This window comes from Cotesia glomerata, linkage group LG10, assembly GCF_020080835.1.
Source record: "Cotesia glomerata isolate CgM1 linkage group LG10, MPM_Cglom_v2.3, whole genome shotgun sequence".
NCBI classification, from domain to species: Eukaryota; Metazoa; Arthropoda; class Insecta; order Hymenoptera; family Braconidae; genus Cotesia; species Cotesia glomerata.
Genome location: NC_058167.1, coordinates 11,975,096 through 11,997,508, shown reverse-complemented (window position 1 = coordinate 11,997,508; position 22,413 = coordinate 11,975,096). Strand labels below are relative to the sequence as shown.

Below are 22,413 nucleotides of genomic sequence, written 5' to 3'. Positions count from 1 at the left end.
TATCAATATTATTTATATTTAAAGCAAGAATTTAGAAACCATGAAAAAAAATTCTTGAATGAAGTTAATTACACGCCTCATAAGCGAAGCGTTGAGATTGTGCGCTACTCTCGACATTTAAAAAAAAACAGTTTTCTCGAAACTGAAATTGATTTTTTGTTATTTATATCGCACTTACAGGTTAATATGAGTACACTTATATTGTCAAATAATTTGTCAGGCACATAAAATATATTTCAATAACAATTTTTTTGTTTAACATAGTAAATAATAACATTAAACATAATTTTTTCTGGACGTCCGTGTATGGATGGGTGTATGTGGCAGGGAAATTGGTCGAAAAAATGATTGTACCGGAATATTTTTTTTTTTTTTATTATCTAAAGTAACACACTTAGGATTTTATCAATTAATGTGAGCGTTTAATTCACTGTCGTTAAATTATTATTTATAAAAAACTAATATATGATTGTGGATTTTTTTTTATATTTATCTATACATTTTATTATAGTATTTTTTTTTCCTCACCTTAGAGTTATGGCGCCACTAAACCATGGCAGAATTTTCTGTTTTTTATTATTTTGCTTTTTATATTTTATTTTAATCAATTTTATTGTGAAAAATGAGATTATAAGGCGTGCACTTTTGGATTTTCCAAACTTTTTTTTTTTAGTATAGAATTTTTATACATCCGGATGTGTCTATACATAATTTAATGTAGAAATTGGCCTTATTAGATCTAATGGATAAAATCAGGACATAGTCAGACCTACTTGGCTTACTGTGTTCTAATATGACCAGATTAAAAATTTTTCTACGGGTTTATCGACAGAATTCTCTAGTTATTGCAACTAATAAATTTACTATACAAATTTCCAGAAAATCAAAAGTTATAAATTATAAAATAAAAATGAGACTAGAAAGAACTGAGAGCGTTTAAAATTCAATAGATTTTTCATGGTCATTAGTGAGAAAGTTCTTCGCAGAAAGCCTTGGCAGTTGTAATAATAGAGAAAGAAGAGAAAGGCCAGGCAGATGAATAAGCTGATTGGATTTATCGGATCATCAGATTGCTATTGGGTCTCAAAGGAGATGTTCTTCCATTCTATACCCACACTTCCATCAGCTTTTCTTCACTTTCTTCCGCAACTTTTCTCAGCCTCTACTTAAAAAGTTCTATTGATTTTTCTCTGCATACCTCGAAACAATAAAATTAATTTTTGACTCGTTAAAAAATTAACTTTAGGCGTTTATTTTTCTTAAAATTATTTGAGAAAAACATCTATGGGATCTAATAAAATCGTGTAATAGAAGTAGTTCCTTGTGAATTCGTACATCATCCCAACAATTTCTGGAAAATCCTCGGGATCTGAGAGCTAAATCCTTCCCTTTAAATTGGGGTTGATGTTCATCCCGAGAAAGACCGCAGGAAAAGGGGATAGAGGAGCAGTTTTAAAGAGAGCAAGTGCAAGAACCAACTCTCCTTTCTTATGGATTTCTCAACTCGGGTTCATTCAATGAATTCTCGATGTTCGACATTATATTTCTAAAGTACAATAAACTTTTTTTCGTGTACTACATTCTACGAAAATTCGAATTTTTTCAATGAATGAGAAGAATTTCAAGTAATGAATGAAAGGAATAGCTTCAATTTTAGACGGAGAGTAACTTTGAGTAAAGTTACTGTAAAGCATGTTTGTATTCTGTACTATGGTTTGAAAATTGTTGGAATAATTATCCAGAAATTGAAGTATATGATGAAATAACTGAAGGTTAAATATTGTTTGCAAAGTTTTTAAACTACTGCGTTCAAAAAAAAAAAACAAAATATAAAAATTTTTCGCATGAAAAAAATTTTCCAACAATTTATTTAGCTAAATTTGTAAGTAACTTTGTTTATAAATAAATAGTAAATTTATTTGTAAAAATTTTTTTTTAATTTACTATTCGAATTTTTGTAAACATGATAATGATAACTATTCATAAATAATGTTGATCGGTTAATAATTTCTATGATAAAAACCTTGTTAAATATGGCTTTCGAAATCTACTGTGATTTTTTATACACGTAAAAAAGAAAACTCGAAAAATTACAATATATAATGTAACGTGACACTCCGTGATGAAAACTGGAAAAATTACAGTTTCAGATTGTAGTTATTACAGATTTTATAAGAATTATATTGGAGAATGTAATATTTACATAGAAAGCTCTGAAAATTAACATTCAAAGGTCGAATTTTAAAAAATAATATTTCGAACTGTAATTTTTCTAGTTTTTAATACGACGGGACACTTCGGCTATCCAATTTTAAAACACAGTAACAGCAAAATTTAATATCTGATTTTTTTTTAGTATTGCTGCATTTCTTATAACTTTTAGACCTTAATTTCAAGTGTTTTTTCTTAAAAATATTTATATTCAAGTTTATTCTATTCATAAATCAAATTTTTTATTAATTTGGTACCCAAACTTTTTATTAATAAAAAAAATATTTTTTAATTTTAAAATTGTCAGTTACTGTGTTTTGAAATTGGGCAGCCGACTTATTACTAGTTATAATGTAATTTTTCGAGTTTTCTTTTGTCCATGTAATCAGCCCGTATGAAAATTTTTTGGTGAGACCACACAGAGCCACATTAAACTACATAAAAGAGCAAATACATAATTAGTAATAATTTTACGAATTTTTATTTTATTTAAAAATGGGTGTGTCTATAAGCAAAAATTGGTTTAATAGTCGATTAAACGAGAATAAATATTAAATAAGCCTCATAGAAAAGTTATGAAAGTAATTTTTATTTGAAAACAAAAAGCTTTAAAATTAAGTTTCTTCTAAGGAGACAATTCAGCGATCACGCGCCTTCTATCGGGAATTTTCGGCACTATTATTGGCCGACAAATCATATGTAGGCATTTATGACTGTATCAGACCTAATATAGATATATTAAGTCATATATATTGTGATATACTCATATATGACCTCATATGGCCAATTTTTATATCAGGCCACGTATAAATACATCAAATTTTCCAATATGCTATTTTTCAGACGTATTAAAAAATTTTTCCTCGGAAATGTGAAGTGATTTAGTTTTAATTGAAAAAAGTAATCAAATATTTGTCGTCGAATCTAATCAACAATGTTATTGAGCTTGAAGTTCACAAATCTCGTTGGCAAGAAAAAAAGTTGCTATCGATTTAAATTTTGTTTTCGCTCGGGGTAATTTAATTAAGCTTTTGAGTATGTTACAGTTTTAATTACTTTCGATACCTCAATAGATTGAAAATATACCATCAAAAAGATGAAAGTGAAATGTTTTGATAATAGAATTGAATACAGGCCGCGCTTTCCACTATCAAACATATTTTACAATGGCTTTGAGTCGAATAATTTGAAAGAAAAGTTAATTGGAATACAAACATTGAAAAAATTTAATGTATATTGTGCTGATTGTGCGTATGAAGTGAATTATTGAATAAGGTGGAAAATTTATATTGTTGAGAATTTTATAGCATGCAGTTAGTTTATTTTCACGGTTATTTTGTTTTATATTCATGATTATTGTTTTATTTTGATGATCATAAAGTTAAAAAATTCGAATATAAATTACAAGTCATAACAATGATTTGATACAAAATTTTTATTAACCATAAATTAATAACTTTTATGTCCAATGTTTAAATTTTCCCAGAAGAATTCTTTACTTAGTTATTAAATTTCTTCATAAATCTAAACTCGATAAGTATCTAAAAAATGCACACTCAACAATAAAAACAAAAATTTTATAAATTTACTGTATCATAAAATTTTTCATTATTTTTCCAAGTAAAGCAAAAATATAAAAAAATTTTGATAGCCCGTTAAAAATGTAGAGGTTAATTAAAAAATTTATAGTTGGTATTTTTATGAAAGAATGGCGACGTAGCGAGAGTATGAAGATGCTCAGTATTCCAGGTTGACGAGCGTTTCAAGCTCATCGTTTCTACTGGCCATTGGGTCTTTCAGCGCGGCTGAAAAAGGCTGAAGAGTTTTATTTTATTGGGTTGAGTCTAGTCTACGAGGACGTTATGACTCGGACATTTCTCGTTAAAAGAGCTTTTCTGGCGTATTGTTAGTCCGTGTGTCAGAGAAGCTCTAAATTCCGAGCTTCTAGCGTCGCAGTTTTGATGTCGCTTTTTTCTGTAGATACCTGCTATATTTTTTTATCCAATGAAATGTACGGCGCAAATGCTATTTATTATTCTTTTATTGAGTGGGTGTTGTTAGAGTGGAAGAACTTATAATAAATAGAAAATAAATGTGAAATGGAGGGATCATAAAATAACAAAATAAAAAACTCTTCGCTGGTCACTTATTTAAGTATTTATTTATTTGTTTGTTTTTTATGTCCTGAAAACGCAATGTCACATTTTCCGACTTGTGCTCAAGTACCTCACTACTACAAGGTACTTATACTTGGAATGTTAGATTCCACTTTACGAGGACAGACCGCAGTGTGAGCTTTCTACTCCTCTTGTATAAGTATCACTTGTCACTTTTATGTTAAGCTTATGCAAAAACAAGTATGTATTTTGCTTGAAATTATATTTATTATAATTTTCAAATATTAAACTGCCGTTTTTTTTTTATTTAATTTTAGTAACATTAAAGTAATTAATTTCATTCAATTAAACGCAACAATATTAATAATTGATTATATTTTATTTTTCACGTTAAAATTTATCAACAAAATTTGAAAACAAAATTATTAAAATTTGGTTCAATATTCCAAAAATAAAATTTTTTAAATATAATAGGGGACGGACGGGCAAGACGGAGAGGGCGGGTAAAATGAATAATCGTTTTAAATCGCTGGTCGGTCGATAGAAACATTTTAGACAGCAATCTATCAATCTATTATGTAACTACACTTACCGTTATCGATAAAGCATTGGTTTTGCATACTTGTGGGAATTTTTTTTATAAATATTGAAATTTAGGAAAAAAAAAAAATTTTAAATCGTAAGTATACAGTACTTAGTTTAATGTTGTTAAGGACGATGCAGATTTGATTTTTTTTCTTCATATTCAGGACGCGGTTGATATTTTTGCGACGATTGTTTTGATTGAAATGTATTTTCCAATCAGTATTCGTTTTACGCGACCTGAGTATTCATTTTGCCCGCCCTGGTAGGGCAAAACGGATAATGTTGACTTTTTTTTTTTTTTAATTTCGAAGAAGAATTTCTTTGTTATTATTTTTATTTTACTTTAGTTATAAACTTCAATTACCCAAAAAATTATTAGCCAAAGTTAAGAATGGATATGATTGTAATATATATTTGTTATTTCATTTTCAAATTAACATATCCGTTTTGCCCGTCCTTCCCCTATTTAAAAACTTAAACTTGAGAAAAATTATTTGGAGTTTTTTATTTGCTCCGGTACTTCGAGTGACGAGTGTAAAGATAAACTCCCGATTTTTATAGTGTAAAACTGCACTGATATAAGGATTTGTTTATGGTTAAAAATATTTGTTAATATTTAACAAATCATTTATTATAGACCACTTTTTATTCCTTAACAAATATTTCTTAGTACACGGAAAAAAAATTTCGTTCTGGAAACGAAATTGTAGAGTTACCATAATTATACACAGTTTATTGTTTGTTATAGAGTTACAGTAACAAAATTTTATTTAGTTCTGATAACTCAATGTTGTTGAGCTCTCAGAGCTCAACGGGATTGTTATGAGAGACTGTGTGAGAGATTGTTATGAGAAAAATTGTGTTATAAATTTAAAAATTAAGAAAAAAATTTTGGAACGTACTTGGTGTGCGTCATTGTGTATTTCAATTTTTTTTAAGTCCTAGTAAATAGATTTTACGAATTTCATTAAAAGTAAAATATTTTGCAACCGCGCCCACTAAATACGTTCAAAATTTTTTTTTTAATTTTTAAATTTGTAACGAAATTCTTTTTAATTTCCGAAAATCATAAACAATCATTTCGGTTACTTGGATTTTTTAATTTTTTTATTTTATATATTTTTGTAAAGAAAAAAACAAATTTTTTTTTCTTAATAGTCTTATGAACGTGGACTTGGCGCGATTTTTTACAGTGAAACTGTTTTTGTTCGGATCATTAATACCTCGATCGCAAAACCGAAAATGAGCTTGAACATGTTTAGAAATTTTACCAGTCAACTCTTGAATTCCCCTCACAGTACACGAGTTAATTGAAAGTTTGAGCCTATCGATTCCAAGGATGTGGAATAGGATGTCATCGGTAGGCCACAAATGAAGCTAATCACGTGGGTACTGTCGGCTGTTCTCAATTGTCCATTTCATAGTCTCTCCGGATATCAACTCAAGTACATACAATCATTCGACAAACAGTTCAATCGTACCTCGAGATTTCCTACCTGCGTCTATGTAAACACCCACACACACCGATATACAAACTGTCATATGTATTCGTGTATAGATCCACGGACACATATGTACGAGAGCTCCAAACTCACACAATGTATGAAAAAAAAAAATAAAATTCAATAGTATTACCATAAGAGAGTTTCAAGATTTTTCACTGGGTTTTTGGCACTTGCTGATTCACGACTCTGTGAATTTCAATAAAATCATGTAACTTTATTCGGTTTATTTTCAAGAAAATAAATTCTCCTTGAGGCAAAAATCGACGTAACTTGTACATATCTATATACTTTCTATATTTTCTTGACAGATGGCAAAACAACTGTAACGTGTCCACGTGAAATAATAGCTTTTTTTTTTCATTTATACTCATTTTTTTACCTTCCGGTTTCCCTCGTTTTTTTCACAAACTTTATGGGTATTACATCACACCTCCCCCTTCCTTTTCTTCCCTATTCCATTGGAATCAGATATAAGGAATCGAATTATGACAGCCGAGAGACTGGTTCACGATCGATACGAAATAAAAATGAACGACCAAAAAATTTTGCCCATGGGATTTTTTTTCGGTATTGCTCTACATTTTAGCTCAGCGCTGAGTGTATTGAGTCGAGCCGTCATCCTCGACGCGATTCTCAGCTGGTAACGACTGTCATATAATTTAAACGCCTGTCATATTACAGTCCAGCTGAAGCGAAAAATTCTATCTCAGTGATGAAAATCCCGTGCTGATTTCATGAATTTTTCTCCTCATTTTTTTAAGCTTCTTTGTACTCCATTCTCCGTGCTTTCATTTTTTGTTCTATTCCGAAATTTTACTCACACTCTTTTCTTTGCTGGTGAAGCTATAATCCCCTCAGGGAATTATTGGATTCTTTTTGATCACATTTGCAAGAAAATTTCTTGGAATTTTTGAAAAAAAATTATTATTGAAAAATTTTTTATTATAGACATTATAGCCTGATCTAGTTATATTTAGGCTAGTCTAGTTATATATTTCGTATAATTTTTCAATTATTTATTTTTTCTAAAAATGAAAACGATCATTAACAATTTTCTAAAAACAAAAATTGGTTTCGTAGTTAATCGATATACAAACCAAGGTTAAATAAATTCCGTATAAAAATCGAAAAAAAATTATTTTTATTTTAAGACTTTATAGAAAAAAATGAAGTTTCTTGGCATGAAATAATTTAGCGATCATGCGCCCTCTGTTGAAAATTTTTAATACTAACTTTTTGATCGGAAAATTATGTATGGACCATGTTATTTTTGTTTTATAATTAGAGATAAAGTAGAAGTATCGTTTAAATTTTTCCTCTCGAATATTTTAAAGTTAAAAAAGAATGCGTTTAAAAAAATGCAATTAAAAAAAGGCTATTATAGACCTGTCAATATCAATATTAAGGGCTCAAATTTTCACAATAATTTATTTTCGAAGACCTGAAAAAAAAAATATTCAATGTCTTTGACCCAGTCAACTGATCATATTAAAAAATTTTCTTACGAACGAAATTCTAGATTTAATAATTTTCGGATCATCTTTTGACAATTAAAAGCTACAGAATATTAATCACAAGCCGAAATTCTAAGTGAATTAATACTTTGGCGTTCTCTAGCAAATTTAGACAGTAGAGAAAAAAATGGCCGGTTTTTCTCCACAGTCTAGTACACACAGTACAACTTGTTGTTTATATTCATCGCACAGCACAGGTTATAACGTTCTGTTGGGAATATAGCATGGATGGTGAATAAACTGTCGCCTGAAGCGACTGAAAATCCGGCGCTCGCATGTTATTTTGGCAAATGTTCAACAGAAATATATACACGATTATGTGTTGAGAGGGTCTACGTTCACTTCCAAGCTCTAAGAGAATACGAAACATACCACAGGACATCAAAATGCGCTAGAGGTAAAGATAGAAGAAGATGTAAAAGAAAACGAAGACTTCCATAGAGTGTATTGGAGCTAGGAAGGAGAATTTCGCACATCTAAAACCTACTGCTGGCACTAAGCCCGTCCAACAGCTGAAAGCTTGGAGACAAAGACTCATTGCTTTGTGCTCGAGTATCTAGGCAAGCGGACAAAGAAACTAGTCCCTTTACTGCTACTACGACTACTACTATTGGCTACGGATCGATGATGCCATTTCGCATCAAACAAATGAGTGCACCTAAAAAGAGCATTTGTTTATTACGAGCAATACGTTTCTCCGTCATTTTTTATTCATATTATTGCGAAAGTTTATAAATACTGGATGCTGGCATTAAGACCAAGCTTCGTTTAAGATAAATGTGTACTCTTGAACTGGAACTATTGAAATAAACTTTTTTTACTGAAGCTGGAAGAAATTCTGCTTCTGCATTAAAACTTTCAGCAGCATCAATCTTCAATATCTTTGAAGTAGTTGAACTGACTAAATAACTCTACACCTTTTCATTTATTCAGATTCATTAACTTTTGGTACGCGGAATTTAATCCTTCATTTTATTTGCACAAGTGATTAAACTGCGATCAAGGGGAGCAATAGGTTCGAAATATTACCCTGTGCAGAAAATTTTTTTTTTCATTATTAATTTGATTCTTTAGCGGATGATTAAAAAAAACGATTTTTGAAGTTTCAAATTCTGTGAAAAATATTCTAAAATCACTTAATATGTCCATATAAAATTTTTTATATGGTAAATTCATTATAAAAGTCATATTTGTTTAAAAACTTGTTTAAGAATGCAGACAAAATTTTTTTTTGCATGAAAGACCAACGACATTTAAATTCACAATATTTTTTTAGAGATTAACTTGTTTCTCGACGAAAAAAGCTTGAATGTTTTTCTAGCTGAACAAAAATAATCTTTGCCGTAATCCGTACAAACCTAAATCCGGAAAAAGGTTGGTTAAAAGCAAGCAAAGTGCAGAAAAAGGGCAACATGTGGTAAGAAACTCATCGTCCGAGAAACAAAATCAGAGGGACCCTTATCCGAGGATTGATGTACCGTCCTCATGGACAGTACAAGTGGAAATACATTTGCAGCTGCAAAGCTCTAAGTCCTCACCAAATACCGGAAATCCTATCAGCAGGACCGGGGGAGTTTCCAGAGTTAGTGTTATCGAAATTCAGATCAACAACACCTCGAAATTCTATCGGTGAATCTCTAGACCTAGACGACTTGAACGTGGACCGGGACCTGAATCTGTTTAGTAGTGGTGATAGTGACGACGAGAGGAATAGAGTGCCGTCGACGGTGATAGTGGACATCACTTTGAGCTTCATCTTGTTATCCCTTTACTAATGCCCAACAAAGTCCAAGAGAATTTCGAAAGGGGGTCTGAAGGGGGTTAATCAATATTTGCTGTTAAACTTTGAAATTACGAGTTTAACTAACCAAATTGTGACTTGATCACCCTCGCAACTTTATAACCCGATTTTATACATACCACTCTTCCTTCGGTCTGTACATCAACACGAAGTAGAGGTAGGGGCTGAAAATTTGGTTAAAACAAGACGATCAGTATATTCGTAAAGTTTAATTTTGATTGATCAATCAAGATTTATTAGTTTATAAATTTTAGTATAAATGTTTGGTCAAATTTGATGAAATCTTTCAGTGGATTTGATATAATGACATTTTGACAGAAATTAAAAAAGATTTAATTAATTATTTTGAATTTTAATTTCATTTTCTCTTGGCCCATAACCTAATGAAAAATTAAATTAGTTATTTCTTAGCACTCTGCTTTGATTCAAGCAATGTAAATGGAAATGACACACGGAAAAAAGGAAAAGAAAAAAAATCACATGATATAATATAACGTGGCACTTAATTTAAAAAACTGAAAAAATTACATTTTTGACATATCAACCGCAAAAGTTGGATTTTCGAGCAACACACAGAGGGCGCAAAGAATACAATTTCTGGAAATCTATAGTTTAGTTAATTTACCTCGCACTAGTATCGAAAAGTAACTTCTTTCTCTTTATCTGTCTCTACATTTCTGCACGAATATGCTAAAATACGCTATAAATAAGTCGAATTATCTTTTAATTTGACAAACGTCTGCTGGGTGGATTAAAAATCGCAAAAATAATCTTAGCGACAGTTGAATCTTGTAAACAACTTCAACATATACGTGCGTTTAATCCATCGCTATTTAATCTCGTGTGACATAATTCTTGTGCCTTTAAATAAAATAAATAGTAATTGAACATTCTTGACTGTTCTCTCAAATCCAACTTCCGTAATTGATATGACAAAAAATTATGTTCGATACTTTATGCTCAAAGGTAGGGAACCCGACAAACTTGAAGTGAAGCCACGTTTGAAGCTATGGATACATTCTCATCAAGACCCCGTACTATATCCGGACGAGCGTAGCGAGTCCGAATAAATAACTCGGTCTTGATAATAATGCGCCTATTATATAGTCTCAAACTTGTGACGTCACTTCAAGCCGTCAAAATCCCTACCTTTGCGCATATATATCGAAATTAACTATTTTAGATTGTAATTTTTACAGATTTTATAATAATTATATTATAAAATGTAAATAGTAGTATTTAAAGTTGTGAAATTTAATATTCCAAGTTTGAATTTTCAAAATTGAACTGCAATTTTTCTAATTTAAAATTTTAAGCGTCACTTATTCCTATTTATAATTTAATTTTTCCTTTTTTCGCTTTTTCATAGTAATCCCAAGGATCTAAAAAAATTGTTCTTCTAATTATTTATGTTGATCTTTTCGATTTTACTCAACTTTGTTCATAAGCTGACTTACAATCGGATCAAAAGATACATAAGTTCTTTTAAATTTTACTTTCTGTTTTTAACTTATTTTTCTTCTCATTTTCCACAGACAAATTCTGTAACATAAATACGTACTTAATTCAATAAAATCCATCAATTTCACGACATGATAATCAACAATCAGTCATTAAAGTTTTACTTTGTTCTTACAGCTTCCTTGAAAATCAAATACTACACCACTCATCAGTTGATAAACTTCAAATAAAAGTAAATTATCAAGTTACTATAAAATGAAGACAAATAATAAACTAAAGTCAACATTTATTAAATCTTTCAATGCAAAAGGCACTAAATAAAAGAAACTTTCAAAATTTCCGTGGTGGTTATCAGCAGCATTGAAACTTGAACAACTTTTCACCCACGTGATTCAATCTAGGTTCAATATCATGATAATATAATTTTGTTGATTTTTCATCTCTGTCTTAGATCTCGACTACACTAGTATTAGTGTTGAGAACCCAATACTTCTAGCTACAACCCAAATCCAGCAGCAAGAGAGTACCAAAAGTCCCCGGAGTTATCTGCAACTTTCCACTTTAACTGACAACAATTCGTAGGCAAACAATTAAGCTTTTCGCTCGGAAAACTTCTCCGTCATATATTCCTTCCTTACTCGCCATATAGGAAGCTTGGGTCATCAACATTGCTAAACCATTTACGTCGACGTGAACTATGCTTTGATGATATTACCTGCTACTTCAAGAATATTACATGTGTGATGTCTGATGTGTGTTTCCAGTGTGCAGCTAAGTAATTGTATTTTTGGTGAAAATGTTATTTGAGGAACTCAATACCGTCTGTTGCAAAGGGTGGTTAAGTAGTTTATGTTCATTTCAAAATTACAGAACTACTTTATGACAAAAGACGCTGTCTCGTGTTTTCACTTTGCAAATCTATATCTATAATTCTGTATTATGTATAATGCATTTGCTATTAATTAGCCAGATTGAAAAGTTAGTGCGATGTTGTGTATCTGCATTTGAAGGTACTTACAAGACGATAAGTCCATTATTTAATCTAACTTGTTGGTTAATTTTGGTTCAGATCAAAAGTTTTCCTTTGATTACATTGATGGAATTAAATCTTTGGAAAAAAAAATTATTTTCGATACTGCACCGTAAAAATTCAGAGTAAATATGTATTTTAATCAAAATTTCTGTAAGTATAGAATTTTTAAACTAAAATGCATTTTTTTTTTACCGAAACAAATTTCATAGGACGAATTACTAACAAATCTGAAGTTCTTGGCTCGAATCTGAGCTACATTTTTTTTTATAATTTGCTAGATGCAATAAAATTTATGTTTATTCTTAAAAATTTATCTACAAATTTAATTTCAAAATAAAAGTGAATATACTACATTAAAAATCCTTATAGTAAACAATTGAAAAATAATACACGTACCAACTCATAATATTTTGATTCGAGTTAAAATTGTTACAATGAACATCATTAAATCAATTTATATCGAACATCGATTTAAAACTTTCAATTTAATGGTACGGAATGAATCGAGTGATTACCGCGACTGAATTTTTTATTCTGACTGAAATTAGAACTTATAGAAAATACTAGCACCAGTACTATTAGCTAATTGAATTTGGACAGTCGTGAAAATAAATGCCACAAATTCAAAATATCCTTGTAAAATGGATACATTATATTTAAAAGAGGTTGAATTTTTCAATGAAATATTTCGCAATGCATCTAGTACTTTAAAAGAGTTTATCTGTATTTGAAATTGATAACGGGTAGTATTGATTTTATGATTCAAAGAGTAAGCTTTAGTCTACTGAAGGAGCGATGGGCTTTGGATCAACTAAACCGGCAGTGCAGGTTATATGTTATATGTTAGTGCGGATGATAAATTGAAAACGGGCAAAGATCTACTGGCTTCAATTGTGAAACAAGAAGGTTCATCTTCGTATTCATATTGTTCTACTTTCCGACTGTTATTACTCACTGATTGTGCTACTAGTGTCCTGAAGGGTATTAGTATGTTGCAATCATTAAATTACTGTTTGCATTGCTGAGATTGATGATCAACATGGAGAGTCATTTTTAATCACTACTAGCTTTTCAATAGTAGTCGATATCGTTTTTGACATTAATCAGTTATGATTAGTAACTCTAATCATTGAACATTAATATTAATGACAAATACTAATCATCGAAAATTATTATTATTTATTTAATTAAAATAATTGCAATAATAATTTGACTTAATGATGATAGTAGGATAAATTTAGATTAGTTAACATAATAGTGTAGTGATATTTAATAAATCATACTAAATTAAATATGTAGATCCCAGTGATTAATCCAGATTTATCTGAGACTTACAATTTATCATCAATTTCTAATTTCATGAAAAATTCAAAGGCTTTAGTTTTAAATGTTTCTAAACTATGAGATTCGATAATTTCAATTGGTAGTTATCGCCACATCCGCATCGCAGATACAACAAATGAATGTTCGTATGATTATGTAGTAAAGCGGTATTTTGAATATGACATTATTATATTTTTCTGCTAATCTTTGATCGTCTGATATCTTGATCCTTTTCTATGAATAAATTCCGTCAGAACTTTTGTTCGCCGATGGATAATTATTATTATCAAAATATAAAATTGAGCAATTTGCATAAGGTTATTCTGTCGATAACTAGTGTACTAGGTCAGCTGGATTCGGAGTTCTGATATTATACCTATATATCATATAGATATATACATATAGGAGGATAATGTACAGAATGACGGGATAGAGAGGTGAGAGGTTGTGGATAAGGGTGAGTGTGCCAGGCAGACGGAAACTGCGCAATCCTCAGATGATGCATTGGAATGTTAGTAATTTGCGTTATGTAGTTCAAGTATTTCGCTTCATATAGAGCTAAATATTCCATGAAAACTATGTATGAGCTGCTTATTATTTCCAACCCATTAATGTAATTCCAAAATTTTATCATTTTTGTTCCTCTATATCTCAAGTAGTACGTGCCTATCACTTATGTTTTTATTTAGACAAATTTTTATTTAGACGATGAAAATATCTAATTTTTTTAATCTTTTTTTCAAACATTTAATCGAACCAATTGAAGAGCCGGTTCTATTTCTATTTTAACCAATTGCGGATTATTGAGTTTAAAAAAAAACGGTTAAACTAATCTTATTTGTTTTGTATCGTGGGTCTATTGATTGGATCCACCGAATGCTACTTTTCGTTGAGGAGGAATCGTAAACACAATAGAGACGTTCCCTCTGAAGTACCTATAAAGTAGGTATCAGCCAACAATGCAATGAAAAATAAAATAACAATAATAAGGATATAATCTCCGGAAAAAGTTCTGAGACACAAAAGACAAGTTTTAATATGAATCTAATTGAAAGTCTTCCTTTAACTTTTTACCGTGGTCATTACCGTTGAACTTCTGGAATACAATATCTGAGAAAAGATCAAAGATATTTTTTTAGAATATTGCGTTTGTTTTACTGGGTAAATTCCTTGTTTTTATTTGTTTAAAATTATCTAGACCTTTGGATTTTATATTGACGACGATAAAAAAATTGTTTGTACCTCGTGTTATTAATACCAAAGAAGTAAAAAAAATTTTTCTTTCTACAATCAACTTAAGAATATTAAAAATGTATAAAGTTCGTAAAAAATTTAACTTCTAATTTTCAACTGCGTTCAATAATAGAAGGATTTGTTTATAATTAAAAGTATTTTTTAATATTTAACAAATCATTTATTAGAGACCACTTTTTTAGTCCTTAACAAATATTTCTTATTATTTAAAAAAATTGATTTATATTTAATAAATAAATATCAGATTTATTAAATACAAACAAATTATTTTAAATACTAAGAAATATTTGTTTAATACTAAAAAGTGGTTTCTAATAAATGATTTGTTAACTATTAACAAATATTTTTTGATACGAATAAATCCTTCTATCAGTACTGGCAATTCTATAGTGACTGAAATTTGCTACACAGAAAAAAAGGTTTACTTGAGCCAAGAAAATATTTTTCTTCCTAATTGTTTTCTTGAGCGAAACAATTTTTTTTTGACACAAGAAATTTCACTTATTCCAACAAAATTAATTCTCTTGCTTTAAGAAATACGTATCTTGATCCAAGAAAATTTATTTAAGTCAAGAAAATCTTGTTTTGAGAAAATTCAGTGGCACTGCTTCCCTAAAGTATCTAAAAATCTTGATCGAATATAAAAATTTATTGTATCAAGTATTTATGATAATATGAATTAAGAAAAAATGACTTCCACCAAGAATAGAATTTCAAGAAAAATTTTCACTTCGACCAACACAACTTCGATCTTCCTTCAGGCACTCGAAAATTTTCTTGAGCCAAGAATTTTGTTTTCCAGTGAAGAAATTTTTTTTTTCTGTGTAGTAATAATTTTTTAAAGTCGTGTAATTTGACGCATTGCCGTAATTTTTGTCCCAATTATAGCAATAAATTAATTATAGACAAATCACAGTAAAGCTTATTAACATCATAAAAGACAAACTGTGTATAGCAAACGATTTTTCGATATCGAACGTGTCCCTATTGTCTATGGTAATAAAAAAGCGACCAAAGTTATAGAAAGAGAACGAGAAGAATAGTAGTTTGAGTGAAAAACACAGCTAGTGGAAAAAAGACACAGAATGTCCGACGGAGGTCGCGTCTGGAATACTGAAGCTCACTACTAAAAATATTCTCAAGAAAATATTCGTGCCAACTTTGGATTTGCTTCTGGATCGTCCGAGCTCGCATTACGTGTTTGGGATAAAGATCGGTGTGAAAAAAAAAATCCGACAAATCTCATTCGTTTATGATTTTTTTACTAGTATTTTTTTTTTTGCGAGGAACTAAGCACATTATGGCAGGGAAAAAAAGCAAAAAATGACGATCGTTATCCAGAGAAAGAGAAAAAATAAAAAGCTCCCCTACATTTCGTGCCCTGGATTTAATTCTTGCCTCAATAGCTAATTGTCGGCGCATTATTCAACGCGTTCGGTGCATATCAGAGCAGAGACAGGGGGTCATGGGTCAGAAGTCGAGGCATGAAAGTTAAATAAAATAAAATAGGAAGGAAGTAAAAAAGTAGGTGCCATCAGAATGGTACGTGGAATAATGGAGGGAGTGTGGTGACTTTTAATCTGGCGGTTCTTTTGCCACGTTAAAGCTTTACACAACCGCGCGAGCGAACCGCCAGCTGTTACTCCGTAGCCCGACAGTCATTTATCGGTTCCGATTTATTCATGTACACGGAATAAAACGTGTGTTGGATTTGTCAGGACGAAATTGTTGTTGTTTTTTTAATTTATTTTTATTAAGCTTTGTTTTATTTTGAGGTTTTACTTTTTTACTCCCTGTGGAATTTTCCCACATCCGCTTATTGCCCCTCGGATTATCTGGATTTGCAGTTTGTCATAACATGTTAATGAAAATATTGAGAATCAATGAATTAAATCATGTATTCTATTAACTAGCTCTTATTCGCAGTTTTTGTTTTTTTTTTTTTTTTTTTTTTTTTTTTTTTTTTATACAAATTTACAACAATATCATAATAGACACATGAAAATTAAATTTCATTTTCAGATAATTCACATTTGTTAATAAATATATTTATTAATTTTATTTTAAACAAAATTGAAATTAAATGAAAATTTAGAAAGCTTTTACGGTGAAAAATTATATCGCGTTTTTAATTAATGCTAAAAGGACGTGTAAGAAATTTTTTTTCATTCAATTAATTGAAAAATTTCAGAAATGTAAAAATTCACCGAAAAAATTCAAATGTAACTTTTTTGACATTAAAATCTATCACTAAGCTTTTAAAAAATTCTAAAAAATATTCGAAAAAAGTACGGTTAAAAAAAAAAGTAAAAAATTATTTAAAATGTGATTAAAATTATAATAAAATAATTGAAAAAAAATTAATTTTCCCGTAAAAGAAAAAGAAAAAAAACTCAGGATCATTTTTAGTAAATTTTTGTAATAACTTTACTTTTATAAATTTTTACAAAAATTTTATCATTGAAAATTATATCCCACTTTTTAGTTAAGATTGCTATTAAAGTATTTTCTCTCTTTTAGTTTTTTAAACCACAATTTACTCTATATGACCAATTTAAAACAGCTACAGTAGAATAATGCATTCCATTGTCATAAAATACGTGGAAAATGTAACGGAATTGAAGAGAAACCTTTCAAGAGTAAAGTATGTGGGTTAATTTACAAATGGGCAATCAGTCTATCGGATGGCATGGAGAAGTTTAAATTACGGGTCGACTTTAGCTCTCTGTTTATTTTTAAAGTCATTGACATTCGCGGCAAGCTCGTAACCGTGCTACCTTCCTAACGTAAACGGTTCATCAATCAGCTAACTATAAATGGTACTCGTGAGTCGAAATCTCCGCACAGGGTCCACTTGGACAAATTGAAAGCCCAGAGTACCTACTCCGAGGTTTTCTCGAGTGGGTTTGATTAAGTAACATCACGGTTGAGCTTAATTGCTATGGCTATGATTATCAAATTATTTCGTCATTTAATTCGTAATTAATCTGATATTCATCGCTCTGCAAAGGGAATATTTTTAGTACAGATCATTCCACATTATCTCTGTTTCTTTCGTTACTTTTAATACAAGAAAAATACAAAAGAAAAATACAAAAATTATTTTTTACACTGTGGCGTTGCGCTTACAAAAATAATAAAACAAAAAAATTATGAAAATTTCTAAATTTGAATTTTTAGAATTTAAATAGAAAATTATAGATTTAAATTAAATTAAATTAAATGCCCAAGATTTCAATTGAAGAAATTTTAAATAATAAACTGTCAAAAAAAACTTAAAATTAAAATTTTTCTGTCAAAAAAAAAACTTTAAATTAAAATTTTTCTGTCAAAAAAAAACTTGAAATTAAAATTAAAACTTGAAATTAAAATTGTGGCTTTATAAATTTTATCTTTAAAAAGTTTTCACAAATTATTGTTAATTATTCCTCAGAAAATTTTTCAATCACAATATTAATGAGGTAATTAAATAAATAATAACGAAAAATTAGTAAATAAAATTAATTTAGCGATAATTTTATTATCAATCTACAATTTAATTTATTTTTTATCATTTATAATTAATTATTACGCTGACATGTTATTATTACGCTGACATAGTTATTATAGTAATGTCAGCAGTAATGATAAGAATTGAGTGATTAATATATCAGTGATAAAAGCAATGTTAATGTGAAAATATTCCCCGCGTAATTTGTTATGATTATACGTTATACATTATGAAATTTTCACTGTTATTTTCATAACATCCGTCATGTTAATATCCATATAAAAGCATCGCGTGTAACTTTTGATAACTCCCAAGTAATTTAGCATACGTACGTTTCACGTGTTCACCCAGCTCATTTTTAACCCTCTCAACGTGATAACAATACAGAAGATAAAACCAAAGTATGTATATATACTTCGCTACACAACCATGGCAAATGTACTGGTAATAATAAATGCGCAATTGCAATCGACTTTGTTTTTTATCACTGAATGTGAATAATATATCATCCTGTTACTACAGTAATTATGTCATAACTCGCTCGGAAGAGGAAAAATTCGCTGCAAGAAGTATTCTTGAGTTAAATAAACATCAAGATATGTATTATATTTTTATATTTTTCTTACAAATCTTAATCTTTCTTTTTTATTCTTATAAATTTCACAAGCGATGAAGATTAATTACATTAATATAATAATATTAGTAATTATTAATTTTTATTATTTTTAAATTTAATTAATAATAAATTTTAATAAGAAAAGGGGTTAAAATTGTTGAACAAAAATATTTTAATCGAAAATTGAAAAAATACAAATTAATTATGTTATGGCATAAAAAAATACAAATTTAATTATTGATTATTTTTTCATATTTTATTTTTTATGAATAATATTATTTGAACAACAATAAACTAAAAATATGAACAAAATTAACAATTACAGACAAAATTGTTTGCTAATAATGTATTTTATGATAAATAAATGAAAAACATTGTAATGATTAAATTTACTTGATTGCGTTATTGAAACAATCGATGAAACATACAGAAAATTTAATTGAAAATTTTTCATAAATTGAATAAATTGATATTAATTATAAAATAAACAGAATTATTTTATGAGAATTAGCTGCATATTAAAATTAATTAAATCTAGTATTTTTTATTTTTACTTAAAAAATAATTATTATTGATATTGAATTTTTTGTTATAAATTTGATAAATTAAAAATAATAATTTTAAATTAAAAAAAAAACTGACAAATAGAAGACTTTTTTTTTTTTTAAATTAATGAAATTAAACAATTATTCATAAAATAAGAATAAAAAAATGTTTTTTTTTTTTTTTTATTAATATTATTTTGACAAATGCATTCAACTTCAGTCAGTTGAATGAGAAAACAAAAAACAATCTAACGTCAAATTCTTAGTAAAAAAATTCTCAGTACACAATTTTATTTAATAAAATCTTAAAATATCTCCAAGAAAAAAAATCAATAATTCATAATGGCAAGAACAAAAGGAAAGAGTAAAAAAGTAGACAAAAAACCAACAAAAACAAAACCCATGAAAATAGCTGCGTTGATAATATCGGCGATCCAAGAGCTCAAAGAGACAAAAGGATCAACTCCTAGTAAGATCACGGGATACATAAGTTACAATTCCAATCTTCCGGAGACTCGGGTCAAACGTCAAGTAATATATTAAAATTTTTATTATTTTTTTTTACACTATTAATAAATTTGCGAAGTGAATGCGAAGTATTTTTACTGCGGAAAATTTTTATTTAATCAATCCGATAAAATTAAAAAAAATAGTTACTAATCATTTAAAAATTATAAAATGCGTATTAACAAATTAAAAAAAATTAGTATAATTTTTTCCTGAGTTTGATCAAATAATTAAATTTTAATATTTATAAAAAATTGCAATTTTCAATAAATTCATTCTATAATAATTTACTTAAAAAGAAATTTTAGAAATTGCCATACAAAAATTAATTTTAGTAACATTAAAATAATTAATATTATTTAATTAAATGTAATAATGATAATATTTTATTATTTTTTAATTTTTATATTAAAATTTATCAAAAAAACTTAAAAACAAACTAATCTTTATAAGAATTAAGTTTTTAATTCATTTAAATTTATATTATTGCTCTAATCAGGTCTAAATTATTCTATAATTAATTAAAAACATCGCATGTTAAAATAAATGAAATAAAAAAAAAAACATCAATTTGGTCTACAAAATCTCAATTTTTAATTAATTTTAAATTTATATTAAAGTCATCTATATTCACTCCGTTAAAAAAGAACTCCGAAATTCACTTCCAATTTTTTAGTGTATTAAAAACAAAAAATGGATCATAATAATGTATTTAATAAAAAAAAATCAGGTCAATTCAGTTCTAAAACGTGGCGTGGAGTACGGAATCCTACGACGGTATCGCGGACAGTATTTTCTCCCAGCTGGAGACGAAATGGACCGAGCCAACAAAATAGCCGAAAGATTTGCCAGATTGCCGACTCCGGTTCCTTCGAATCTCGACCAGGCTCAAAAAAAGGGAGAAAATTTCGTACGAGGAGCAACTGCTGAATCCTTCGGAGACACTAGAAGAATAAAATCATACAGGCCTGATCCAATCACTGACCAAAGACGCGTCCAATCACTTCCAGCATCCCCTACAATGAGTATGTCCGAAATCAGTTGGGGTCACGGTGACTACGCGATGCACGGAAGTGATTTCGAGTAAAAAAAAATTGTAGTTGACTAAAAAATTTTTAACATGCGCAAATAAATCAATCATTGGTCGTTAATTGATGAGTTTTTTAGTAAATAATGAGAAAAGTTTCTTCCAGCGGATTCAGTTGATTCGAGAGCACGAACTAGACACCGAGTTAATTTAATTTCAGTTGATGTATTGGTGTTAATCAATAACGAATCGAGTGGATGGCAGCAAAACTAATGGAGTGAAGACGCAAAAATTTATACGGATTCAATTACACGCTGTAATTAGTTTATTTTTATCAGAAAGTTATTCTTTTGGTTTTAGTTATTTTTCACGGGTCGCTGCTCTCGCCCGTTTTTTTACAGACATATATATTGAGAGTCGAGCACCTGATTTACTTTATCGACGAAAGCGATCACGGGACGTCGAATTAAGTGAAATGGGAAAGCCATTTATTTAACCATTTTTTACGTCTAATTATTTCTTGGGAACTTTGAATGCTATCAGCTATCAGTAGTAATACTTTCAGTTAAAAAATCTAACCGGTACCTAACCAGTAGGCCATTAATAAAACTTTTAAAAATAAGTGTTTTAGAACCCTCGATAAATTTAATACATCGGAGAATTTACGGGCCGACTTGAGGAAATATTTTCTTTCGCCTCTAGTGGTTTTAGATAATTGATTATTTTTATGGACTTTCTCGGTTTTACAAGGATCACTAGGATTGAGGGAGAGCTAAAGTGACACCGTCGAATATTTAATTCATGCCGGAGGTTAAGTAACAGTTTTTAAAAAATATATTCATTTTTTATTCGAATTTTATTTTTTCGCTTTTTGGGAATAAATCTAAACTTTGAAACAATTATCATTTTTTTCGTTTTAAAAATTTATTTTGCACGCCTTATAGCGCGAAGCGCGTGAGGTTGTGCTTTATACTCGATTCGTCAAGGTCAAGCAATTTTGTGATCTTTAAATGCCTCTATCACAACCATATTACACTTATACAATAATATAAGTAGATGTACACCGAAAAAACACTTAAATTAAACCATCTTTTACTTTCTAAAATCATTTCATGTTGCTATTTTGAAAAAAATTTTACGTGGACGTCCGAATGTCACTCCATTTTGGATGTACCAACAATTACTCCCGAACAAATTGATATTTCAAAACCGGACCTTTTTTATTAGTTTAAGAATTCGATGAACTGGGTCCGTATTTTATATCAGTGGCCTAGTTTACGTATTTTTTTTTTTATTCAATTTTTATTAAAATTCACTACGATACAACCGTATAAAGCCAAACGAATTTTTCTTATTTGTCACGTGAAAACTATGACGCCACTTGATCAAGCTAGATTTTTTTAGACTGCGTGCGCATATGAAAA

The 22,413-nt window shown here is 29.1% G+C and overlaps 1 protein-coding gene across 1 annotated transcript; it reads left to right on the top strand.

Moving 5' to 3' along the window:
- The first annotated feature begins 19,698 nt into the window (after window positions 1-19,698).
- On the top strand, window positions 19,699-21,391 carry LOC123272969. Its single transcript, XM_044740017.1, has 2 exons — window positions 19,699-19,986; window positions 20,693-21,391. Exons 1-2 carry the CDS (start codon window positions 19,798-19,800, stop codon window positions 21,047-21,049), a joined length of 546 nt encoding a protein of 181 aa, XP_044595952.1. The 5' UTR covers window positions 19,699-19,797; the 3' UTR covers window positions 21,050-21,391.
- The last annotated feature ends 1,022 nt before the right edge of the window (window positions 21,392-22,413 follow it).